Raw genomic sequence first — 23,516 nt, forward strand, 5'->3', positions numbered from 1 at the left:
TAAACATAATGTTCACAACCTGCTTTTCTTAGCAGTGTGTCACAAACATCTTTTATATTGTTAATATACAATTATACTCTTGTTTTTATGGTTTCAGAATATCCCAGTGTATGGTTATGTCCTGGTTTATTTAGCCATTTCCCTATTTTGGACATTTAAGTAGTATCCAGTTTTTACTATTGTAAGACTGCTGGAATGAACATCCTTGAACACACAACTTTGTGCATTTGTCTGATTATTTTCTTAGGATGTATTCCTATAAGTGGAATTACTGGGTCAAATAAAAATGTCTGTTTTTAATGCTTTGTTTACCACATTATCCTACAGAAAGGAGATACTGTAGTATGCTTGTGCTAGTATATTTAAAACCTTCAAAATTATTAAACTAGTAATTACAGACTTTTGAGGCATAGAGACCTTACTCCCAAATTGATTTTAGAAATGGTTTACATTATGATTTTTTCCTTTTTAGTTTTGAGTGGCTTTTCATTATTCTTGTGAGTTGTATATTTTATTTCCTCTAATTTTCTTTTTCTTACTCCCCAAATGTTTTCTTCTTCTGACTTTTTTGTAACACATCCCTGTTGAATGGCTCTCTTCCAACTTATACCATTCAGTTTCCTTATATTAAGAATCCCTACTTGAAGCAGAGTACAGCAACACTATTTCATCCTGCTTAGAACAAGGGAAGAACCTGGTCTGTCAGGGAGATCCAAGTGACCTCTGGGTTATTTTATAAAAACTAGAAGTGGACTTTATCTGGTTTTCTTCATCTGGGAACTTGAGCGATCTGACCCACTCCCAGTGGAAATCTTCAATGGAAAAGGAAACATTATAGATAAATCAACACAGACATGAAGAAATGCTCAAGAGACTGGAATATTTGTAGCCATTCTGATCATACTCACTTTGGTTTAATTTGGAAGCCAGTTGCAATTTTTATTTTATTATGATTATTTTTATAACATTGAGTTTCTATGAGACTTTCTGTGTGGAAAAGAATGTTTTTGAGAAACATTTGATAAGTAATTTGATCTTACTAAGGCTACCTGAGTTCTTGAAAATAATAATTTTGGAAAGCTGATATGCCCTGGCTTAACCTCTTGCTCTCTCATTATATCTTGCTAGTAGAATTTGATTTAAAAGATTGACAAGAGTGAATGCCTGAGTTATGTAGTTTTCTTCCTTATTAAAAAAAAACAAGAAAAGATGTGAAGGTTCTTATTTTTACTGCTAATGTAATATAATTCTAAATTTTGTTTTCTCCCCTCTTAGAGAATTTCTCTGCTCCCCCTGACGTCACTACAACTACCTCCTCTTCATCATCATCTTCCTCAATACGCCCAGCAAATATTGATCTGCCCGCCTCGGGGATAGTTAAAGGCATGCACAAAGGGTCCAACAGGTCCAGCCTTATGGATACAGCTGATGGTAGGGAGTTCTTTTTGGTAGCTAAATAGGGAATATTAGTTAAACTGGAACAATTCAAATTATAAATAGTAGTGCCTGACCGGTCCAGCAGCTACAGAACTCCGCTGCAGTGGGCCCTCTAACGTAAGTCATCTCGAATGCCCTCTTTTCAGCAGTCTGCACTGTGGCAGCACTGACACTCGTTCACACTCAGTCTGTACTTTCAAAAGATACTTTGAGCAAAAAAATAAGTATGGAAAAAGAAAAGGATGCTATAAGAGAAAAGGGAGATTAGATGAAATCTGTAAGCAATGTATTAATAGTAGTGCCATAGTTGTTCTCTATTGTTGTAAAACTTATTATGTACATATTTGTACCTGTTTGGCCCGGTTGAAATAGAATGAGACTGTGGGCAAAGACCAAATATTATGAGAAATAAAAGCTCCTAAGAGCATTGAGGAACTGAAGTATCCCCAAAATGAATTAATTTTGACTTACCATTTTTTCCCTTATAGGTGTTCCTGTCAATAGCAGAGTATCCACAAAAATCCAGCAGCTTCTCAACACTCTGAAACGACCCAAAAGGCCTCCCTTAAAGGAATTTTTTGTGGATGACTCTGAAGAAATTGTGGAAGGTAGTAGTAATAATACCAAAAACATATGTTCCTTAAGCAAACATTTTCTGAGCACTTACTACACGTAAGATACTGTAGGATTTAAGGATGAACAAGGCATTGGTTTTGGTTGAAAGAGATCATAGTTCTCTGCTCTTTTTTCCCTAAGGATCATTTATGTTTTGCGTCTCAGATGAAAAATAAGGAGGGATGGAGGGGAGAGAAAGGCAAAGAGATAACTATGGAACATAGAACTATCCTTTGAAATATGTTCTTTGAAATTAGGAACTTTCCCAAATACGTAATTTTTTAAATTATCTATATTTGGTGTTATTCTAGAATACAGATGTCGTATTCAACTTCAAAAGTTTGCCCTATCTTTTTTGATGTAACATAGTCCTTTCATTAAATCAGCCAGTCAGCACATATATATGTCTGCTTTCTACAAGACGACCTGGTGGATGGTGAAAAGTCAGTCACTTCCTTCTTCCTTCATGTTTACGGTTTAGAACACTGCTAAACTATATACAAATGAAAACTGAGCTTAGCCAATAAATATGTATCAACTCATATAGGCAGTTTGGAGAAAGGAGGAAATCAGTTCCATCTCTGTGGTTAGGGAAGGCTTCATAGAAGAAGTGGTAATAGTGATTTATTCATTCAATAATTTAAAAAGATATTTATAGATGAAATCGTATGATGCCTAGAATTTAATAGGTAGCATTGGAAGGGGAATGCTTGGGAGTATAGATGAAACAAGGTTGGCCATTGGATAATTACTGAAGCTAGGTGATGGATAGACCTACCTACCAAATGCTTTTGTCAAAAGAACTAATAGTAAGCTTTGATCACATTAGACCTGTTAATGGAACTAGGCACCATAGTAGACCAGTCTTAGCCCACTTTGTGCAGCAGGAAGCAACAAGCAGCCTGATGTATGAGATTAAGGTGAATTTCTGTTTCTTTAGGAGTCACTAGCCTCATTGAACTATGGACATCTTGATGCACTGATGTTCAAGATGCTCATGCCAGTAATAACCTCTCCAGTCTTTTTAGCACTGTGTATTGGCCAGGCAAATGAACGTCAAGGGTTAATAGGAATCATACTTGAACAGTTTTCATTGGCAGAATAGGGCTAACAGCTTTCCGCTAATTATAAATAGGCAACAATTGTTTATTTGCATAATGATTGCCTTTAGAAAAGAAAAATACCTGTATGTGTTTGGAAGACTGAAAGAATAGGCCCCAGGGTCTGCACTGAGGCGTAGTGGATGGCCATAATGTACAGACTTCTATGACCGGAAGACTGTGCCTACCGTATATACAGTCTGCGTGTACAAACAAAACTATTTAGAGTTAACCATGTTTATTTTCTTACTTAATCTGGTGTTTAAGTCTGAGAATGTATAAAGTAGAAGGGCAGCTGAAATGTTATTTACCTAGGGCGGTGAATTGGGAAGTGAAACTTATTTCATTAGTTTTATGTCAGTAGAAAATGAATTAAGACATTTTAAGTTTCCGAAATCTGTCATTAAATTGAACTATAAAATACAGTTTATTTCATATTTCACTTTCCCATCTGATAGTTGTTGCTCATTCTGTCCATTCTCCCTCCTGTGCCTCTTCTCTCATCTCCTGTTCACCTGGCTAGTTCCTACTCTTCCTTTAAGACTCAGGTCAGGCATTCCCTCCTCCAGGGGGGGGACCGCACCCCCTAAGCTGGGCACTGTGGCTCTCTTCTGCCCTCTCTGTACGTGTTCCTGTCGTGCACTGCTCGTGTTTACTTAGCTCTGTGTGTGAGTCCGTGACCCCATTGCACTCCAGACACTCCTGGAGGGCATGGACTCTGCACTCCTTGCACCTACCATTATCACATGCAATAAATGTTGGTTCAAGGAATGATATGTGCAACGTTTATTTTCTCAATGTTTGTCACATCCTGTGCACGTAATTGGCACTCAGTAAATACTTGACTTTTTGTTCCATGTGTAAATTATCTTTCCTTCTATGAAAATGTAGGGTTTGTTTGCTTTTTATTATTTGAATAATACTTTTTTATTGTAAAAATGACCATGGTAATAATCTAGTGTTTTATTTTCTCTCCCAAATTCAGTTCAATTTAATTAATATTTATTGAGCAACCATTATGTGTTAGGACTCTAGGCCATAAGAGGAATAAGAAGCATGCCTTCTCTCAAAAAGCTGTCAGTCTTGGGGGAGGGAAAACTTGCTCAGTAATAGAAGCTCTTGGGGGTCCTCAGTGCTTTAATAAGGGTGGACTGCCATGTAGTGTGGGAGCACTGAGGAAGGAATGGCCAGGGACAGCTTCCCAAGGAGCGTGCTGTCTGAGCTGAATCCTGAGAAGGATGAGTATGAGTTTACCAGGAGGCAGAGGGATTGGCCATATGAGATGTGTGCGAAGGTACGGAGACGTGGAAGGAACATGTTGTTCATGGCCGTTATCTGTTTGAGTCTAATAATGACCCTGTGGTATAACTGTTACTGTCCCCATTTTAAAGATGAGAAAAAATGAGGCTCAGATAACTGAGTTTGCCTGAGGTCAAACTAATAAAAAGTGAATGTAAACTTCTGTTTTCTGACTCAGCAGGTCAGTGCTTTTTCTTTTTTCTTTTTTTTTTTTTTTAAGAGATTGGCACCTGAGCTAACAAGTGTTGCCAATCTTTTTTTTTTCTTCTCCCCAAAGCCCCCAGTGCATAGTTGTATATTCTAGTTGTGAGTGCCTCTGGTTGTGCTGTGTGGGACGCCGCTTCAGCATGGTCTGACGAGCGGTGCCATGTCTGCGCCCGGGATCTGAACCGGTGAAACCCTGGGCTCCCGAAGCGGAGGCGCAAACTTAACCACTCGGCCACAGGCTGGCCCCAATGCTTTTTCGTTAAACATAACCTGGTGAAGTGGAACCCAGCTCTCTAACGTTGGACACAAAGAATTAGAAACAAGTTTACTAAAAATTATAAAATTGCTGAAAGGAAGTTTACACTTTGTGCTTTTCTGCATGTTCAGTGATTTGCTTTGTCACGGTCAGGATTTGTTGTGTAAAATACATTAAATATGATTTTACAATTGTGTGGGGGAAGTGAATTAAAGCCCAGTTTGTGGATTACCATTTCTAACAATATTTTTTCTTTTCTCAGAGTGAGTTTAAACCAGATAAAGGTGAAGCGAAAGGGGAAATATATTTGCGAGTGGAGACCTACGTTGTGTTAGTTGGTGTTTGTACTTCTTTCAGATCTTATTTTCATAACCTATTGGGGTTTTTTTGATGCAGTACCTCAGCCAGACCCCAACCAGCCCAAGCCTGAGGGACGGCAGATGACCCCAGTAAAGGGAGAGCCCTTAGGAGTCATCTGTAACTGGCCTCCTGCTCTTGAGTCTGCCCTGCAGCGCTGGGGCACGACTCAAGCCAAGTGCCCCTGTCTGACCGCCCTGGACGTGACCGGGAAACCAGTGTACACGCTTACATATGGTGAGTTTACAAGATGCCAGCTCCTTCCTTTTCTCCTAATAATTCCTCAGATTATCGTGGGGAGTGTTTTATCTTCATGTTTAGTAAAACATCGTTGTGTAAAAAAACAATTTAAAAGATCTTTTTTTTCCCCTGCTTTTTTCTCCCCAAATCCCCCTAGTATATAGTTGTATATTTTAGTTGTGGGTCTAAAAGATCTTAAGTTCTAAAAGTACAGCTGTTCACCAAATATTTTCATTTGCTAAAGTGACATTTACAAACCAGCTAATATTTAAAAGAGCAAAAAAAAGAAAGAGACTTTGTAGATCCACTCATGTTTTAACATTAGAAGATGATTAGGAAGACAATTGGGCAGATTAATGGTGTATGGTAAACATCAGATAGTTTTATCTAAACATTGAAATTGATTACTGTATAGATCCTTGTCATTTACTTCATCCTGCCTCTTGCTTGTAACAGGCACAAAATTCTATAATGATCAAGGAATCAGTACTTTTCCATTTAGTTTTGCATCCCAGCTAAAGTTTTTATTTTTCTTTTTAAAATAACTTTTTAAAGCAACGTATGTTTCTTTTGTAAATTCTTTTAAAAATAACTTTATTTTTCATTTTTTAAATAACAAGAAGGTGAGATTTTGTACTAGTTGATTCAAACAGATTCCTTTTTCCCTTCACAAGTGGAACATGTTGTCCATAGACCTAGATATAGACTAATTTTAAGAGGAAAAATAGATATTTAAAGGAGTTTTGCAGATTGACGTGAGTTTAAAACTTAGATGCCCCTCTGGATGAGTTGTATGTAAAACATATCTGTTCAAAATAACATGATTTCTCTTTCACTTTCTTCATGATCTAAAATGAGAATGTCTAAGGGTGGTTGGTGGGAGGGAGCGAGAAGAGGGGAAGAATAGAGTTTTTCCCCCAAAATAGTTTTTAGCATTCATTTCAGAAGCTGTATATTAATTTCATCCATGTAACTCTTAAAGAAAGCAGTCAGCTGGCCAAATCTTTACGTGTTTATTTAACATCTATGAGAATATCCACGTTTCACATAGTTTTCATTTTGTCGTCTGTTTTCACTGAAATACAGTGGTACGGGATGCTTAATCATTTGAGTCCTCCTTTCACTTTGTGGTTCCTTCAAGTATCTAATACCATACGTGTAAGTGGTTCTTCAGAAAAAGCTTATAACAGAAATAGTCTGATTTTCAGTCCTGTGATAAAAAATTATTTCTTTCCCTTTTAATGTGATCAGTTCACATCAAATTATTTCTGAAGATACTCAGATTACTTCAGAAAAGAATTTGAAATATTATTTAAACCAGAGTGAGCTTCCGGTGATGTTCTTTTTGTTTGGCGGCATGACTGGCTTGCCTAAACTAGAGGGAATATAAAGCGTGTTGGGGGGGGCTCTGTGTGTTGGGGTTGTGCTTGTCTGTGTCATTTAGCAGTGGCCATTGTCCTAGTAAATGTGCTGATGAACTGAATACCTTCTCTCTGAGGTAGGCCTGTTTTTCTATATGACGCTTTTCTTTTCTTTTTCCAGGGAAGCTGTGGAGCAGAAGTTTAAAGTTGGCCTATACACTGCTTAATAAGCTAGGGACCAAGAATGAACCTGTATTAAAACCTGGAGACAGGGTAATTGGTTTTTTGGTTTTAGGGAGGTGATGTTTTATTGTTTTCTAATATGCACATTCTGGATTTTTAATGTGCAACAGCACAATTTATGTAAGTCTAGTTCTTAGAAAATGGAAATGATTTGATTCCAGTCCAGGTTAGCCCAATGCCGGGTGATAATTCTTGCATTCATAGCTTGAAGGAAATTCACATGTCCCTTTCTGTAGCTGCTAATCAATAAACTCTTGAGGTGCTAATAAAAAGAGAGAATCCTAAGCCTTTCTGGAAATAAGTATTTCAATATTTAGATAACAAAAGTAGCAGTAAATTTTACTCTTTGATTTTTTTTCTTTAAAAATAAAATTTAAAACAATTTCCTGTGGTTCTATGTAGAAAGGGAGGGAGACTCATGTTACTAGAATTCTAAGAAGAAACAAGTTGACATCATTTAATTTCTTCTTTAATCGGAGGTGACATTTACATTTTTTTTAATTTTTGAAGGTTTTTTCCTATTAATGACTTTCTAAATATGATTACTTCTTACCATCAAACATTCCTTTTCATTTGGAATTTGTAGAATGATACATTGAATACGCAGCAGAATTCTTTTTAGTAGGCTAATAATTACAGAATCTCCTAAACTAGCCTTTTGAAAATACTTTTGCCTTGTGGCAAAGAGCATCTAAAGTATGGCTTCCACTTATAAATGTGACACCTGAGTATTTCCTAATCCTCACTGGACCCTAAGACGGTAACTTTGTGTCTTCCTAACAACGTGGACACTTGTGCAGGGAGGAAATGGGTTGTTTAAATATCTTATGGAATTAGTATTTTCTTAGATCTCTAGAAGTTTCAGAATTGAACTTATCTTGAGAGTGAGTTAAGAGAATTTGAAAGCAAAAGAAGGGAAAGTAAGAGTCTGGTGACATAATTAAGTTTCAAATGTTAATCTATGAACATCCAAGCCAAGTAACAAACTCCACAATGATAGTGACTTCTGTGTTTTTGCATTCCTTGAATAAATTAAGCGTCGGTTATCCCTGTGGATGCATTGCAGATTGAGATCACAGGTTTGAATGTATTATAGGAGTTTCACTGTTTATCTTTTGTAAGTGAATTAACTTTATATCCATAGTGGTTTCTGCCATTTTGTTTATACCTATTACAAATGCCTTCATGCTTAGAATACTTGCATTGTTGGTTAAGTGAGTAAGGATTAATGCAATGAATTTGTTAAAGAGTAAGAAGCTTTAGGCTGGCTCTAAAGTGGTGATCGAGTCAATCAGTGCTTGTAGGTTCTCTCTGAGAGATGTAAGGCTTATTCTTTAATATGCTGGTCTGTCTAGAGAGATTCCTTACATTTATTTTACTGTGTTAGCCCTGCACTACAGTAAACTGCCTTGGGTTTCACAAGTAATTAACTTACTACTTAAGGTGAGTTATTCACTGCTAAATCACCAATAGAATGGTTGAAAAATTCTTAACTTGATGATGATTTACATTATAGTTCCTAAAATGTGTCTAATATAATTATGGAAATGACGGAGATCTTTTTAGATTTACGAATCCTTCTCAATAACTTAATTTCCTTTTGGCTATTAAATAGTTTGATTTATTGTGTTCCTGATAAATGTTGTATATAACATATATGTATATCTTAGGGTGTGACATTGCACGTGTTAGTCTGTTTTTATTCCTCTGTTACTGAATGTCATTATGCATTTTAGGTAGCCCTGGTTTACCCCAACAATGATCCGGTCATGTTTATGGTGGCTTTTTATGGATGTCTCCTGGCAGAAGTGATCCCAGTGCCTATAGAGGTACCTCTTACCAGAAAGGTAACATTGCTAAATTTAAGAGGAATGTAGCCTGATGTGACATGCTGGGCGTCGGGTTCTTGGATCGAATGACTTGGTCACGACATTAGAAACAGACTGACCATTTTCTTAAGCACTCAGTTTCACTTTCTAAAAACATGAAAGTTGTAGAAAAATTATTTATTGATAGTTATAAGTTTCATGAAAATAACGTTTTCAACTCAGAATTTTTATAGTATTATCTATCACTTAAAAATCATGGGGACATAATTGACTTTTCAACAATTACCATTTATAAAGAGTACCACTCTTGCTTCAGAGACTATAGATAATCCACATTTATGATCGGGGAGACCTTTTTGTGAAGGGATTTCCTTTAGCTGTATCATATGCCCAAGGATTTCCATTCACTCGTGGTGTGTTGCTACTCTAGGTGTAGGATTTCACTTTGAGAACACATCAGCTCTGCTAAATTGAAGAGTATGTAACAAATTTCCAAGTTTAACTGATTTCTCTATGATCTGTTTGATCCTAATCTTCTCATGCAGTTACATTATTGAGAGTTGATGATAAAGATGAATATGGTGGAGACTATGGATTTACAAGAAAAAAATTTTATGAAAGGAATAAAAAACGTTGACGTCCCTGAAACTCTAGTTGATAGGATAGAGTGTGTTTAGATTGGTTGGGAAATCATAGGGTTGTTCTGAAAGTATTAAGTTGGCAGTGTTTGTGTGGTTTCATAATGATACTTTTAAGATGATATTTTAATGGAAATACTTTAGACTATATCTTTTGTTTTCTCTGCTGTTGTTGTAAAGCTTAAATCTACTTCCTTTAAAATAGGATAATAAAGAGGTATGGATTTGGGTATAACTTTCATTGTAAATTTGGACGTTTGGTGTCCATTTACATTATTTATTTTGGTTTGACCTGAATTGCTTTGCTTTTGAATTGGGAATTTGGCTAGATCAAGACCGCGTAACCATGTAGCATTTATTTCTAATCTAAAAGAGAAGCATTGCTGACCTTTGAATAAAATGGTTACATTTGGCTGGTAGAATTTGTCATTAGTAATGTCAGATTAATAAAATATTTGATTTGCACTCAGGAAATCATTGTATTGTAGAAAGTATTTGGAAGAACATATATTGTCACTGGATTTTGACAATTGCCAGATATCAGTGGGATTTCATGAATGTTATCACATGAGTGCCAGAGCATTCTGAAGTGTTACAGTCTGGGCATGGGTGTGTCACGTTCGCTCCCCGACCGCGCTCGTTATCTTTTCTCCGCAGGATGCTGGAGGGCAGCAGATTGGCTTCTTGCTAGGAAGCTGTGGTGTTGCCTTAGCTCTTACCAGCGAAGTTTGTCTAAAGGGGCTGCCAAAAACCCAGAATGGAGAAATTGTACAGTTTAAAGGTTAGTGATATTTGTACCTGAATTCTTAGTTAAAAGTTAAAGCTGAGTGGTTTAGTGTTTTAATTTAATAATAGCTAAGTAACATATATTTTCTTATTTAATTCTCACAATCTTATGAAGTAGGTACCATTATTATCCCCGTTTTACAGGTGAGGAAACTGAGACACAGAGAGGTTAAGTAACTTGCCCAAAGTCACAGCTAATAAATGGCAGAGCAGCGATTTGAACCCAAATCTGATTCCACAGCCCACACCCTTAACCTTTATGCTGATGGTTGGAAAAAGCTACCACTCTGTTCACTAAAGCTAAATGCTACATGTAGAGACAGAGGATAGCCCACTAACCTCAGTGGACTTCCACTGCCAAATGGACCTCCCAATTGTCGAGGTAATGTCAAGGCCTGGAATTAGCATGTGGAAAGATTTTACTTTTGAAAGAAGGTATAATTGTCTGGTGATTTATCACTAAAAATTAATAAAAATATTTTACTGATTATAAAGTAACCTTGATTTGGTCTCTTGATATTTAAAATGACCAATTCACTGTGAACTTCTTCCCTCATGGCTTAGGCAATTCAGTTTTTATTTTGGGTTTGATTAAGGTTGGCCTCGGCTCAAATGGGTTGTAACAGATTCCAAGTACCTTTCCAAGCCACCTAAGGACTGGCAGCCCCACATCTCACCTGCTGGGACAGAACCAGCGTACATCGAGGTAAGTCCTGAGACGAGAACATGCATTCTGGCCTTTTCTTTGGCTTCAGTTGCTATCTCACAAAATTTTAAACTTTTTGCAGTTTTCATGTTAGAAGTTCCTCCTGGCTTGTTAGATTTCCATCTTTTGGCTTAGAAGATGCCTTGTGGTGGACATTCTATTCTAATTATTTTTAACATCAATACACATTCAGGGCAAAGGCTGCAAAGAAATTGATCCTTGCCATGTAAGAAAGTTACAAAAGACTTAAAGTACAAAGGTTTAAGAAATGATTTACTGGCAGAGATGTTTCTCTGCTGCTTTCAGGGGAGCGGGTGGGAAGCAAGAGACTGGAGAAATGAGGAGGGAAGAGAACTGTCCTTGAACAAATTTAACAGAAGATAAAGAGCAGGAAGAAACAGACGGCTAGAGGGTTTGGTATTGGAGGGTAGTGTAGGAACTTGACTGACTGATAACATGTTGCGGTTGAGGGATTCAGTCCTGCCGCATCCCAGACACCAGGCTAAGTGCTTTAAATGCATCATCTCAGTCAAGCCTCACAAGTACCCTGTGAGGTGGGGCTGTTATTAAACCTGTCCTGTGTTATAGGTGAGGACACTAAGACTTAAACGAACTTGAATAACCAACCAAAGCTCATATGACTCAGAAATGGCAGAGCTGGGACTCAAACCGATACTTCTTTCACTCTCAAAGCTGTGCTCTTGATTACTCTGCATGCTGCTTGAGACATATTAGTAAATGCTCACCAACTGTTTGCTAAATTAATGAATAAACAAATCAATAAATTTTTTTTTAAAAGGTTTGGGGAAAAACTCCACCCATCCTTGAGCCCTCTGGTGATAACTTTGGCTGTAAGAGGGAAGAGAGCGGGCAGTAGCTTTGAGAGGTGATGTGGTAATGTTGAATGCAAGGATCGCTTTGAAAGATGGAAGAGATCTGAGTATGTTTAAATGACAGAACAAGTAAATAGGTGATTAAAATAGCAAGTTTAGGGATCAACTCTCGGTCCGTATCATCTCTCAATGGTGACATGGGTCATCGCTCCATCCTCCTTCAAACTGCTCCCCGGCTTCCCTGACTGCTCTCAGTTCTCCTGCCAGCTGACCACTCCTTTCAGTCTTCTTTATTGGTTCTTCCTAAAAGGTGAAGGGCCCTTTATTATGTGGATTAAGCAGAGGTGCTTAGCCCTCCGGCCTCGTGTGAAACTACTGCCCTCTGGGGCCGTTTCTAGGCTTCTGCTGTTCTGAATTAACTTGCAGTTTTCACTTGGAACCCTCTTACTACCCACAGGACATTGCTCCCGAGTTTAAAGTATCCTGTGGGCAATGGGGAGCTCTTAAAGGGTGCTAAGAATAAATATGTTGTTAAAGATTTATCTGGTTTGGTTGAGGTTAAGAAGGGAAACAGGGAGACCAGCTTTTACAGTTATCCCAGCTGCCCAAGCTTGTGGTGATGGGGCTAGAGAAAGTAGATGGAGTTGAGAGACAGTAAAGAAGTAGAAGAGGCAGGACTTGGTGACTGACTCTGGAGAGGGAGGAGGCAAGAAAGACTCTCAGGTTTCTGACTTGGGCATCTGGGGGAGATGGCAGCATCCTTCACTAAGACAGAAAATACAGCAAGAGGTGTTTTCGTGGGTGAGGGGTGGGTGTGAAGACAGTGTTGGATACATTGGGTTTCACAGAACTATGGGTCACCCAAGGTGAACAGTTGACTGTGAGTCTGGATCTCTGGAGAGAGGTCTGGGTTGGAGATAAAGAATTAGGAGTCATCAGGAATGTGGTACCCTGATTGGATAAAGTGAACGGAGAAGAGGAAGAACAACACAACTTTCAGGGAATGCCAGCCAACATTTAAGAGATGGGCAGAGAAAGTGGAGGGGAAAGAGACGGGGGAAAGAGAATAGGAATAGGAGAGAAGAGTATCACAAAAGCTGGGAAAGGAGAAGCGTTAAGAAAAGATGTTGGGGCCGGCCCGGTGGCACAGCGGTTAAGTGTGCACGTTCTGCTTTGGCGGCCTGGGGTTCGCCGGTTCGGATCCCAGGTGCGGACATGGCACCACTTGGCAAGCCATGCTGTGGTAGGCGTCCCACATATAAAGTGGAGGAAGATGGGCACGGATGTTAGCTCAGGGCCAGTCTTCCTCAGCAAAAAGAGGAGGATTGGCAGCAGTTAGCTCAGGGCTAATCTTCCTCAAAAAAAAAAAAAAAGAAGATGTTACAGAAAGGTCTGATAAAACCAAATATGCGATGTGTCCTTTTAATTTAACAGTCAAAAAGTTACTGATCTTGGTAAAAGCAACTTAAATGGAGCATTGAAGTGAGAACAAAACTATAGTTGATTGATTTGCAGGAGTAAATAAGCCATATGTAGGTCTCCCCCCTCCCAAACTGGGAGCTTCTGGTAGACAGGGACCCCGTCTTTCGCACCTTTGACTGCAGTGCTGGGCGCACCGTGTCTTTGATACCGTGCTTCTATTAATGCGGCTCATGTCACATATTTGTTTTAGCTTCTTTAGCAGCCACTTCACACTGACGACTAATTAAACTTTTAAGAATTGTTCACACCTGCTTTTTTGAGCTTTGTCATTCCCCAGTCCTATCTTTGTGTGATTAGAGTTCAGGGCCCAAATGCGTAGCCTCAAATATTCCTGTGAAACATGTTAAATTCGGCCCGTTATCATGGCTTATCTGAATTTCGTTTTTGGATTCTAGTTTTGTCATTTGAAATTACCCATTTTGTTGTGTTTCTGATGTTTTGTTTGGTGTTTTTTTTTCTAGTATAAAACAAGCAAAGAAGGGAGTGTAATGGGAGTCACGGTGTCCCGCCTTGCGATGTTGTCTCACTGCCAAGCTCTATCCCAGGCCTGCAATTATTCTGAAGGTCAGACTTCGTCCCATGACTGCCCTCATTGTGAGCCTCAGATATATGTGACTACAGCAGAGTCCCCAGTGATTGGATTCCAGTTAATGACCAAATTCAGTGTGACATGTTCTAAGACACATTCTTGGCTTGCTTTTGCTATCTTCTTTTTCACAAATATGCTGTAATTTAAAGGAACTAAAATTCTGGGCAAACCAAATTTGTAAAACATGATTCTTGAGTGCAGAATTAGAAAATTAATTAAAACCATGTGTTTCTTAGCTGCGGCGCGTCAGGTGTCTCCATCTTGCCCTGTGTATAGAGCTGCCACCAGCTGTATGGTTTGGAGTTAAAGTCAAAGAAATTTAGCTACGGGAAAGCACAAATTCAAACACAAAAGTGTATTCTATATTGTTGAATTTTAGATGTGTTGATATATATTGTGTGAGAACTATTTGCCTTAGCATATTCTTTACAATATTAATTTTTTTAGTGTTTTATTTTCCTTTCATAGAATGAAACAAGTTAATACATGTGTGTTATAGAGTAGCATTGTTTGGTAAAGTGTATATATAATGGAAGCAATCAAAATGCCAAAAAATAAGGATTGATCAAATTATAACAGTTCATATAATGGGTTATATACCCTCAGGCATTACAACCCATGTTCTTGAATATTAAAGATAGGGGGCAATTGTTTCAATATATCATTAAGTGGAAACAAATTAGATACAGAGCAGTGTATGCCACTTTTGTTATGTTAGCTATCTATCTATAAGCATGCTTAAAATATGTGTGTCTATGTAGATAAAAGTTACAGATATATATACAACCAACATTTTTTATTTTCTCTAGGAAGTGTAATCTTTTACATGTGTTCAGGAAACTTCCAAAGTCTCTAAAGTAAACATATGTTCTTTATATAATTAGGGAAAAAATATTATCTCTTGGAAGATAGTGCCTAAGCCATAAGGAATTTTGAACTCATTGTCTCTTGATCAGTCCCCGAGCCGACTTGAGGGGACCCTCAAGTAATCAAAAGACCCTGAGAGCTTTTAGTAATTTCTTTCAAAGTACCAATTCAGTTGTTTCATAGAGGCAAGTGACATGACTTTGCTACTTAACACTAAAGATGATTTCCGTGTGTTTTTTCTATTTTAGGGGAAACAGTAGTAAATGTTTTAGACTTTAAGAAGGATGCTGGGCTGTGGCATGGCATGTTTGCGGTAAGCTCCTCAGAATTAAGGCCTGTAGGGTACATTGTGCTCAGGATTCAGGTCAATCTGCATGCTGGGTAACCAGAGCATCTCTCAGTGCTTGATTGAAATTTAAGCCCCCAAAAGATCAATAATATTCTCCAGAGGAGTTTAATTTTGTAGTACAAATAGTAATTTTTTTTTAAGGAGAATGTAATTCTGTTTTTTCTTCACATAATAGTATGTGGGAGAACTTAGGATCAAAAGTTTTTAAAACATCTGCTATGATGGCTCAAAGCCTAAAAGATTCTACAAGTCTCTAAATATTTATTGATGATTTAAAAAGTATGTTTCTGAAGAAAGGATTACATAAATATATTTAGAACTTGGCAACTGTAGCTAATAACATCCAGCCTTTCCATTGGACAAAATGTATGGAATGACTCCGTGCTGCAGTGAAAGAATGGAGTGATGAGGTAGCTCAGGCTACTTTCTGTAACAGAGGAAGCAGGTAACATGCTATGGGGGTTAGAGAAAGGTGAGCTCCTCTCAGCTCTGGCATCAAGGCTATTTTTATGGAAGAGGTGAAGTTGAGTTGGACTTTGAAAAATAAATAAGATTTAGCCATACAGAGATATTTTTGAGGTGGAGGTCAAGAGAGGGGACAGTTCAAGTGGGAAAAGCTATCATATGTAGCATGCTGATTAGGAGTAGGGAGAGAGGAGAGATAACAGATGCTGGAGTTGAAAAGGATCTCCGAGGGGACCTCGTCCACCTTCCTTACACGGTACAGGATTCTGAGAAAGAGCTGAAAGTGAAGCATGAAGGAAGAGGAGGAGGGTCCGTTTTCACCCAGGACCCTCAGATTAGTAATAGCCTTAGTCCTTGATGCTACTTTCCAGCTCTTTTCTGAAGCCCTTCCCATTTTGCTTTTTATCAGCAGTTAAAAAACCCTTGTGGGAAGTTAGAGGGATCTTCTCCTTGTGACACAAAGAACAAGATAGGGACATGTGTGAAGAGTTAGTTATAAAAACTGTTCTTTCCCTGAAATCCAAAAGTGTGTCACCATAGCTAGAAACTTCAGGCGGGGAGGAAAAAGAAGCTTATAATCTTCGTTTCTTTGGGCCACTTAGATCGTGAACAAAATGGCCAGTCTAAATACTAAGAGTTACTTTCTCTTGAGGTTGAGTCTCTTTGGGGACAGGGAGTCCTAGGTATGTTTGGTTTGGGTGGCAGGAGAGATACCAAATTGCGTTACTCCCTCAGCTCACTCGGCTTTATCTACCCAAACACCTAACAGGTCTGGGCAGGACCTCTCTGAGCAACAGGGAAACTTGGGTTTCTTGCTTTGTACTGCCCACACCTTTGTGGTATGTGGTGAGCCTGACCATGGTGAAGGCACTGAGTTGGTGGGAGGGCAGCTTGGCAGTGTCTGTCAGATTTGAAGAGCATCTCTCCTGAGGCCCCACAGGACCACTTTTCTGTGTCTGCCCTGGAGAAACACTTGCACACCTGCCCAGGGAAGGGAGTATAAATATGTCCCTTGAAACACTGTAATAGCAAAAAAATTGTCAATAATAAAGAAATGCCCAAATAAATGGTAGTATAGTCATACTATGGAACACTATGTAGCAGTTCAAAAGAATTGTGTAGCTCTCTTATACTGATGTGCATAGATTTGGCTCTAAAACAATTTAAGGGAAAAAAAGAAAGTTGCCGATGTATGTGTAATACATCTTATATGTTAAAAATCCTTTACGTTTCTATGGGGACAAATACATATGTAAATATGCAGAAAAAGGACTGGAAGGAAACATCCCAGATTCATAACGGTGATCCTCTCTGAGGAGGAGAGGAGGGGACCAGGTGTGAGGGTGGGTGGCAAAGGAGACTTCAACCTTAAAGTTAATATTTCAGATTTTTTCAAAGAGCATGTATTTGAGTATTACTTGTATGATTACAGTCTTTAACAAAATATCAGCTCAATTTTAAAATGCTAAGTATGTCTTAGGTATTGATTGCTTTTTATCTTTCTTTGCTTTTCAGAATGTAATGAATAAGATGCATACAATTAGCGTACCCTATTCCGTTATGAAGACTTGCCCTCTCTCTTGGGTCCAAAGAGTACATGCCCACAAAGGTAGTTACAGCATCTAAGCTTCCGTTATGTAGCTGTTTGAGCTAAGATTTCAGGGATTTTCAAATTTCTCTCTGGGGACATAATCCTTTGCCTAGGTGGCTTGACAAATTTTAGAGTTCAATTACTATAAAATTAGGTATGTTGTCTATTTCATCTCGCTTATGTCCTTCTTAAGAATTAAGATGAATTTGCCTGAATCTGAGCCCTGAATTAGATTTATTGGGTGCTTTGGTGTTCAAAGCTTCATTGGCTGGGAAATGTGGCCTGCCTACAGGTCACAGTGAGCAAAATGGTTGTGTGTCCTGTCAGTTGCTGCTACCTTGGAGCACCTGGCACAATTTCTCTGAAACCTTTTTTATCTTCTCTAAGTGAACATCGTGATCCCTAAAATAAGTAAAAATGTTTTTATTGTATTAAATACGTACCCATTTAGCGGGCATGTGTGTGTTAACTTTATCCCTTTTGAATTTATAGCCAAGGTAGCTTTAGTAAAGTGTCGAGACTTGCACTGGGCTATGATGGCACATCGGGACCAAAGAGATGTGAGCTTGAGTTCCCTCCGGATGTTAATTGTGACTGATGGAGCTAATCCCTGTGAGTATTTCTAGGATGTGGGTCTGGGAATATCCTTTCTTTTGGTAGGTTGAGGTTTTTGCCTTGTTTTCTGTAAGTTTTTTTTTTTTTTTCTTAACATCCATATTGAGATATAATTCACATACCATGCAACTCATCCATTTAAAGTGTACAGTTCAGTGGTTTCAGTATATTCACAGAGTTAGGCAACTGCCACCGTGATCTAAGTTTATAACAACATCACCCCAAAAGGAGACCCCATACCCATGAGTAGTCGCTGCCCATTTCTCACCCTCTGTCCCCCAGCCCTAGGCCACTGCTACTCTACTTTCTGTCTCTGTAGATTTACCTATCCTGGACATTTCATATAAATGCAGTCGTGCTTACGTGGTCTTTCGTGACAGGCTTCTTCCACTGAGCATGTTTTCCAGTTCATCTGTGCTGTAGCATGTGTTCATGCTTCATTCCTTTTTATTGCCATATAATATTGCATTGTATAAATATACCGCATTTTATTTATCCATTCATCATCCTGTAGGTCCACAAGCTTTTAAAACCACTCCTCCTTGCTCACTCATTTATATCCTTTTTCTATCATGTAATTAAAATGAGCATTAAGAAGGTGACTTGATGTAACTGAGTGTCTGGACTTTATGAAAATTCCCCTTATCATCAAATCAAAGGAATTTGCAAAAGCTTTTAGAAATCTTACCGTGTTACCAGCTTTTCCCCACAAGCACAGACACCCTGAGCCGCCACACAGTGGAATCAGGTAAAGCTTTAGATGCTGTGCTCTTTTTCATAAACGGATTTTTGTCAGTAGTCACAATGATCATCCTGGTATAAAACACAGACATGGGATTGACCTTAATAAGAAACAAGGCAGAGAATATCACACAGAAGAGGGTGGAAATAAGCCAGAATATTAGTCCTGCACTGGCTGAAATAGTGACTTCGGGGAGAGTTGCTCAGTTCCAAACTGGCAACCTGTTGCCTGCCACGCATCTCTGCTGCTGATCGGGCAGTTTGGTGGGAGCAGCTGGATTCCAGGTTATAACTTTAAATAGCATCTGTCACCTTTCGTGGGCTGGATGAGCATTCATTTGTCCTTGAAGTGTATCAGCCATCTAACAGGCACAGTAAAATATTTGTATGGAATTAATGGTGTACCATGAGAGTTCTCGTGAGAAACAAATGTGTCGGCTCTCCACTCTTTGCCAGTTTCCTGTAGTAATGAAAAGCACAATTTCAGCTTTCAAGTTGATCTGTTCCTCCTCCTTAGGGTCTGTGTCATCCTGTGATGCCTTCCTGAGCCTGTTCCAAAGCCATGGATTGAAGCCTGAGGCCATCTGTCCATGTGCTACTTCTGCGGAAGCCATGACTGTCGCAATCCGAAGGTATTATTCAGAATGTTGGTGCTCCGGATGTAATTTACAATTTTGATCCAATGTGCAGTATTTACTAGGCGATCCTAAGGAGTGCTGGCTAATTTTCTGCTTCATAAGCCTGAAAGTGGAAATGATTTTATAAAGCAGTTTGAAGCATCTCATTTATTTTTCCCACTCTCGCCCTAAGTGTAACTGGCAAACTGAAGATTTACTTTAGTTCTTCTCATCTTGCATTTGTGAATTAGTTCTTTTTCTGTGTTGTTTTGCTCTTTGGAATCCTTAGTTAGCAACTTAGACTGAAATAGGCTGTTCTTGATCATAGCTCAAGTATGGAAAGTACATATACAGTACACACAAGCCAATCTCTTCTGAACTCCTGATTAAAATTTGCTTTTTCCACCTGAATGAAAGTTGGCCATGCTTTGTCCATATGAATTTGATTAATTCTGCATGTTTTTGGTAGAGAAAATGAGGATTTTTGTGTATAGCAGCCAGAGGATGTTTGCTTTCCTACATATTCATACTTTTCTCTTACTATCATTTAATTTGCCAGATTTGATGAGTTTATTTTGTTTTCAGGCCTGGAGTTCCAGGGGCCCCTTTGCCGGGAAGAGCCATTCTCTCAATGAACGGATTGAGCTATGGGGTCATACGGGTCAATACCGAAGATAAAAATTCAGCACTGACGGTCCAGGACGTGGGACACGTAATGCCCGGTGGTGAGTTCTCAGGAGCACATTTGGTTTTTCATAAAGATTTCTCATTAGAGATACTCAAGCCTAATAAAATATGAGATTCAAAACCAGGAATCTAAAATTCAGAACTTAGTCACTTCATTTCTCAAAGCCTCTCTAATAGGTGATTCTGATTGTACTTGCCTCCTGACAGTATGGAATGATTTAATTTGAATGCTTCAATGACAGTTGTTCACATGGAAAGCTAAGGACTGAGTGATGCTAAAATTGTCTGGTTTTCACTAATTGCCAAGACCTTGGGGCCAGCAGAAAGTTAGAGCACACTGCTTTCTTGAGGGTTTGAGTTTGACCTGCCTAGGGGTAAATTCATTTAACCTATTTTTTGGACTTTGCAGTCATTTTTAATATGTCACTCTCTTTAAAAGTTTCAGTCTGCATCTGTTTTGTGTTTTAGCTGCTGAATTTTAAAAATTATTTATCATCAGGGTTAAAAAATAGAAATTTCAGGTATATTTTTGTAGTGTCAGGTCTATTTTTAACATTCCTGTTTGGTAGTCTTACTTAATGACACTCAGTAAATGCTAAGTTTTCCTGGGTTCACAGGGACGAGCTGTTATTTTGCAGGAGTTTTCCAGATCTCTGTACCTTAACTGTCTCTTCTGTACACCAGGGATGATGTGCATTGTGAGACCCGATGGACCTCCCCAACTCTGCAAAACAGATGAAATCGGAGAAATCTGTGTCAGCTCCAGAACAGGAGGCATGATGTACTTTGGGCTTGCTGGTGTGACAAAAAATACATTTGAGGTACGTGCTATGCAAGCTTCTCAGGGAGACTGGGGAGGTCAGGTATCCCAGGGCAGATGAGCTGGCTGATGGGCATGGCATAGTGTAGCAGTGGAGAGCGTGGACTGCTCAAGTTCGAATCCTAAGTCTGCCACTCCCTGCTGACCTTGGGTGAGTTGCTTAGCCTCTCTGTGCCCCAATTTCCTTATCTTTAAAATGTGAGCAATCGTAGTACCTACCTCATAGGATTGTCATGAGAACTGAAAGAGTTAATGTTTATAAAGTGCTTAGAACAGCACCTGGCACACAGGAAGTGCTATTGCTTATCTAGGTAAATAAAGAGTAAGAGGCCTCACAAAAACTCACTCTGGTGAATATGCCATGGTTTGAGCTTTATAAACCCAAAAGTTTAATCTTGAGAGTATGGTGAGAATGGATCCATCTCTTGAGAGTAGACTCACGTTAACCGAGCTTGTAGAGACTGATGTAAACCAGAATGCCGGGTTACTGATGAAAAATGAACTGTCCTGTCACAGGGCAGATTGCTCCCATTCTTCAGCCTTTCAGACAAATATTTATTGAGCACCTTCTATGTATCTGGCACTGTTCTAGATGCTTGTGGTACAACAGGAAAATACACAAAGCTCCTCAAATAGCTCGTATTCTAGAGGAACTAGCACATTGTTTCCCTGCAGGCACTTCTGCACATGAAGCCAAATTGTGATGAAAGGTGCCTGGTGAGCCTGGAGATCAGAACAGGCATAATTAATTGTCTGTATTTCATAATTGGGATTAACCTGCCTCAGGGTACCTTTTAGGGAACAGAGAACTCTGGTTTATGGGCCATGTCACCTTCCTACTAGACGGGGCCTATATGACCACTGCCGCTTTTCAGTTCTTCCAGCTTCCTTTTGGGCTCATTTAGACTGGTGATTCTCAGTTTCAGCATGGCAGGGCACATCTGTCCCCCTTGAAAGTCAGCATATGAAATTATGTAGCAGTAGATGTAACCGGGGAAGAGTGTTAGCTATATGAATGGTGTGGTGGCTGAAGAAGGTTAAGAGCTCCTGGGCTGACCATCGTCTGTGTTTACACAACCTAAAATGGTATAAATTATTAAATGTCTGTCTGTCATTACCATCATCATCATCATCTTTTTACTACTACCTTCTTGGCCTATCTTCAAAAGTTGTGAGCAGTTCAACTTGATAGAAGTAGATCTTTGCAGACTCTTAAAGCATATGTTCACTGCCAGTCTCTGGGTTTACTTTCTCAGGTGACTAATTACCTCTGCTGAGTATGTATACATTTTACTAATTTAGATCTCACTCTATTTCTCTTATTTTTAAGTGCTTGGATTACATATATTTCCAAGATCTGAATTTTTCTTCATTGCATTTTCCTTGCTGTAAATGAGATCCTCAAGCAATATTCGAAGATACTGATAATATTTTATTATGTTGCCATTCCTGTGAGGACAATGCCTAGTCAAAATTCTCGGATTTAATCTCAAACTGCCAGGTTCATAGTGATGACGAAATTTTGAAATCTGCAGTATAAATATAATACTAGTGAAGTAGAATAAAAATCCTAACCCAAAAAGGAGAAAACGGTTGCCTTGGTTTTACAAATTAAAGTTTCTAGTATCTTTCTTACTAGATTCTTATATTTAAACCCTGAGAGTGGGTTAACATCTCACCAGGACAAAAGACCTAGTAATGACTGGTCAGAAAATAAAAGTGCATTTTAAAAATAAACTACTGGTGAGAAAACTCTTGTAACACATGAGAGCAAAGAGCTAATTTTCCATCGCCTTCACTTACTAGCTGTTTGCTAGGAGGCAGATGCAACTCTGCGCCTCACATCCTCATCCGTAAAAGGGAAATAAGAATCCTCTTTCCTAGGGCTGTCTTGAGGATTAGCTAAAGCAATTGGAACATGCCTGACTCATGATAAGCATTTAATAAATGTTAGCTCTTGTTATAATTGTTCCCTGTATAAAAAAGAAATCTTAAAACTTAAAGGGAAAAAAACCAGTGAAATAGAAAAAAATAGACAGGAGACATGAATAGGCTATTCACAAAAGAAATGCAAATGGCCAGTAAATAAAGGAAAAGAATTTAATCCATATTGCTTATAAAGAAATGCAGTTAAAGTTACAGTGGGATATCTTTTTTTGCCTACCAGATTGACAAAGTATAGTAAAAACATTCTTATGGGTATTAGTGGAGTGTAAATTGCTGTAATAATTTTATAGCATAGCCTGTTAAAATGGAAGACTCATCATGCCTTTTGTACAAACGCACAAAAATATGTACAGGAGTCTTTAGTAAAGCACCGTTTTTAATAGTGAAAAATTAGAATGACCTACACAGCCAGAAAGACTAGGTACATTCTAATAGTACTAATTCCAGTAGTTTCCTGAGTGGTGACTTTGGGCAGGCACTGTGCGTATGTCTGCAGATCTGTTTCTATTCCCTTCATCTTGACCGTCAGCCTGTGAAGGGCATTGGGAGTTCCATTTTATGGCCAAAGAAATGAAGCGTAGGGAAGTGCAGGAATTTACCCAGAGTCCACATTACCAGCAAGTGGCAGAACCAGAAACTGAGCTTACATCTGACTCCAAGGGCTGTGCTCTCCCGTCCCCCATGCGATGGTGCGTTACAGAACTATCGTACAAAGGGAGCTGATCGACTGTTACCAACCTGTAACGGTATCCAAAATACAGATATTATGTGCAAAATATGTAACATACAGTTTGTGAAAAAGCAAGTTGCAAAACACTATTTATAATATAATCCCTTAA

At 38.7% G+C, this 23,516-nt stretch overlaps 1 protein-coding gene across 9 annotated transcripts in view; it reads left to right on the forward strand.

Moving 5' to 3' along the window:
* Window positions 1–23,516, forward strand: part of DIP2B (disco interacting protein 2 homolog B) — a 208,110-nt gene that overhangs the window by 144,348 nt on the left and 40,246 nt on the right. For 3 of the 9 annotated variants that reach the window (XM_023643546.2, XM_070271398.1, XM_070271401.1), the window contains 14 exons: window positions 1,276–1,431; window positions 1,926–2,045; window positions 5,311–5,508; window positions 7,054–7,145; window positions 8,852–8,962; window positions 10,240–10,363; window positions 10,965–11,074; window positions 13,851–13,953; window positions 15,094–15,158; window positions 17,175–17,268; window positions 17,743–17,862; window positions 19,124–19,238; window positions 19,809–19,948; window positions 20,595–20,731. In XM_023643546.2, the coding sequence (XP_023499314.1) occupies window positions 1,276–1,431; window positions 1,926–2,045; window positions 5,311–5,508; window positions 7,054–7,145; window positions 8,852–8,962; window positions 10,240–10,363; window positions 10,965–11,074; window positions 13,851–13,953; window positions 15,094–15,158; window positions 17,175–17,268; window positions 17,743–17,862; window positions 19,124–19,238; window positions 19,809–19,948; window positions 20,595–20,731 (1,685 nt within the window). Of the gene's footprint in view, window positions 1–1,275; window positions 1,432–1,925; window positions 2,049–5,310; window positions 5,509–7,053; window positions 7,146–8,851; window positions 8,963–10,239; window positions 10,364–10,964; window positions 11,075–13,850; window positions 13,954–15,093; window positions 15,159–17,174; window positions 17,269–17,742; window positions 17,863–19,123; window positions 19,239–19,808; window positions 19,949–20,594; window positions 20,732–23,516 lie in introns of all 9 variants that reach the window. The other 6 variants (XM_023643545.2, XM_023643548.2, XM_070271400.1 and 3 more) reach the window with 3 other exon arrangements.

The sequence above is a fragment of the Equus caballus genome, chromosome 6 (genome assembly GCF_041296265.1).
Source record: "Equus caballus isolate H_3958 breed thoroughbred chromosome 6, TB-T2T, whole genome shotgun sequence".
In the NCBI taxonomy this organism is placed as follows: Eukaryota; Metazoa; Chordata; class Mammalia; order Perissodactyla; family Equidae; genus Equus; species Equus caballus.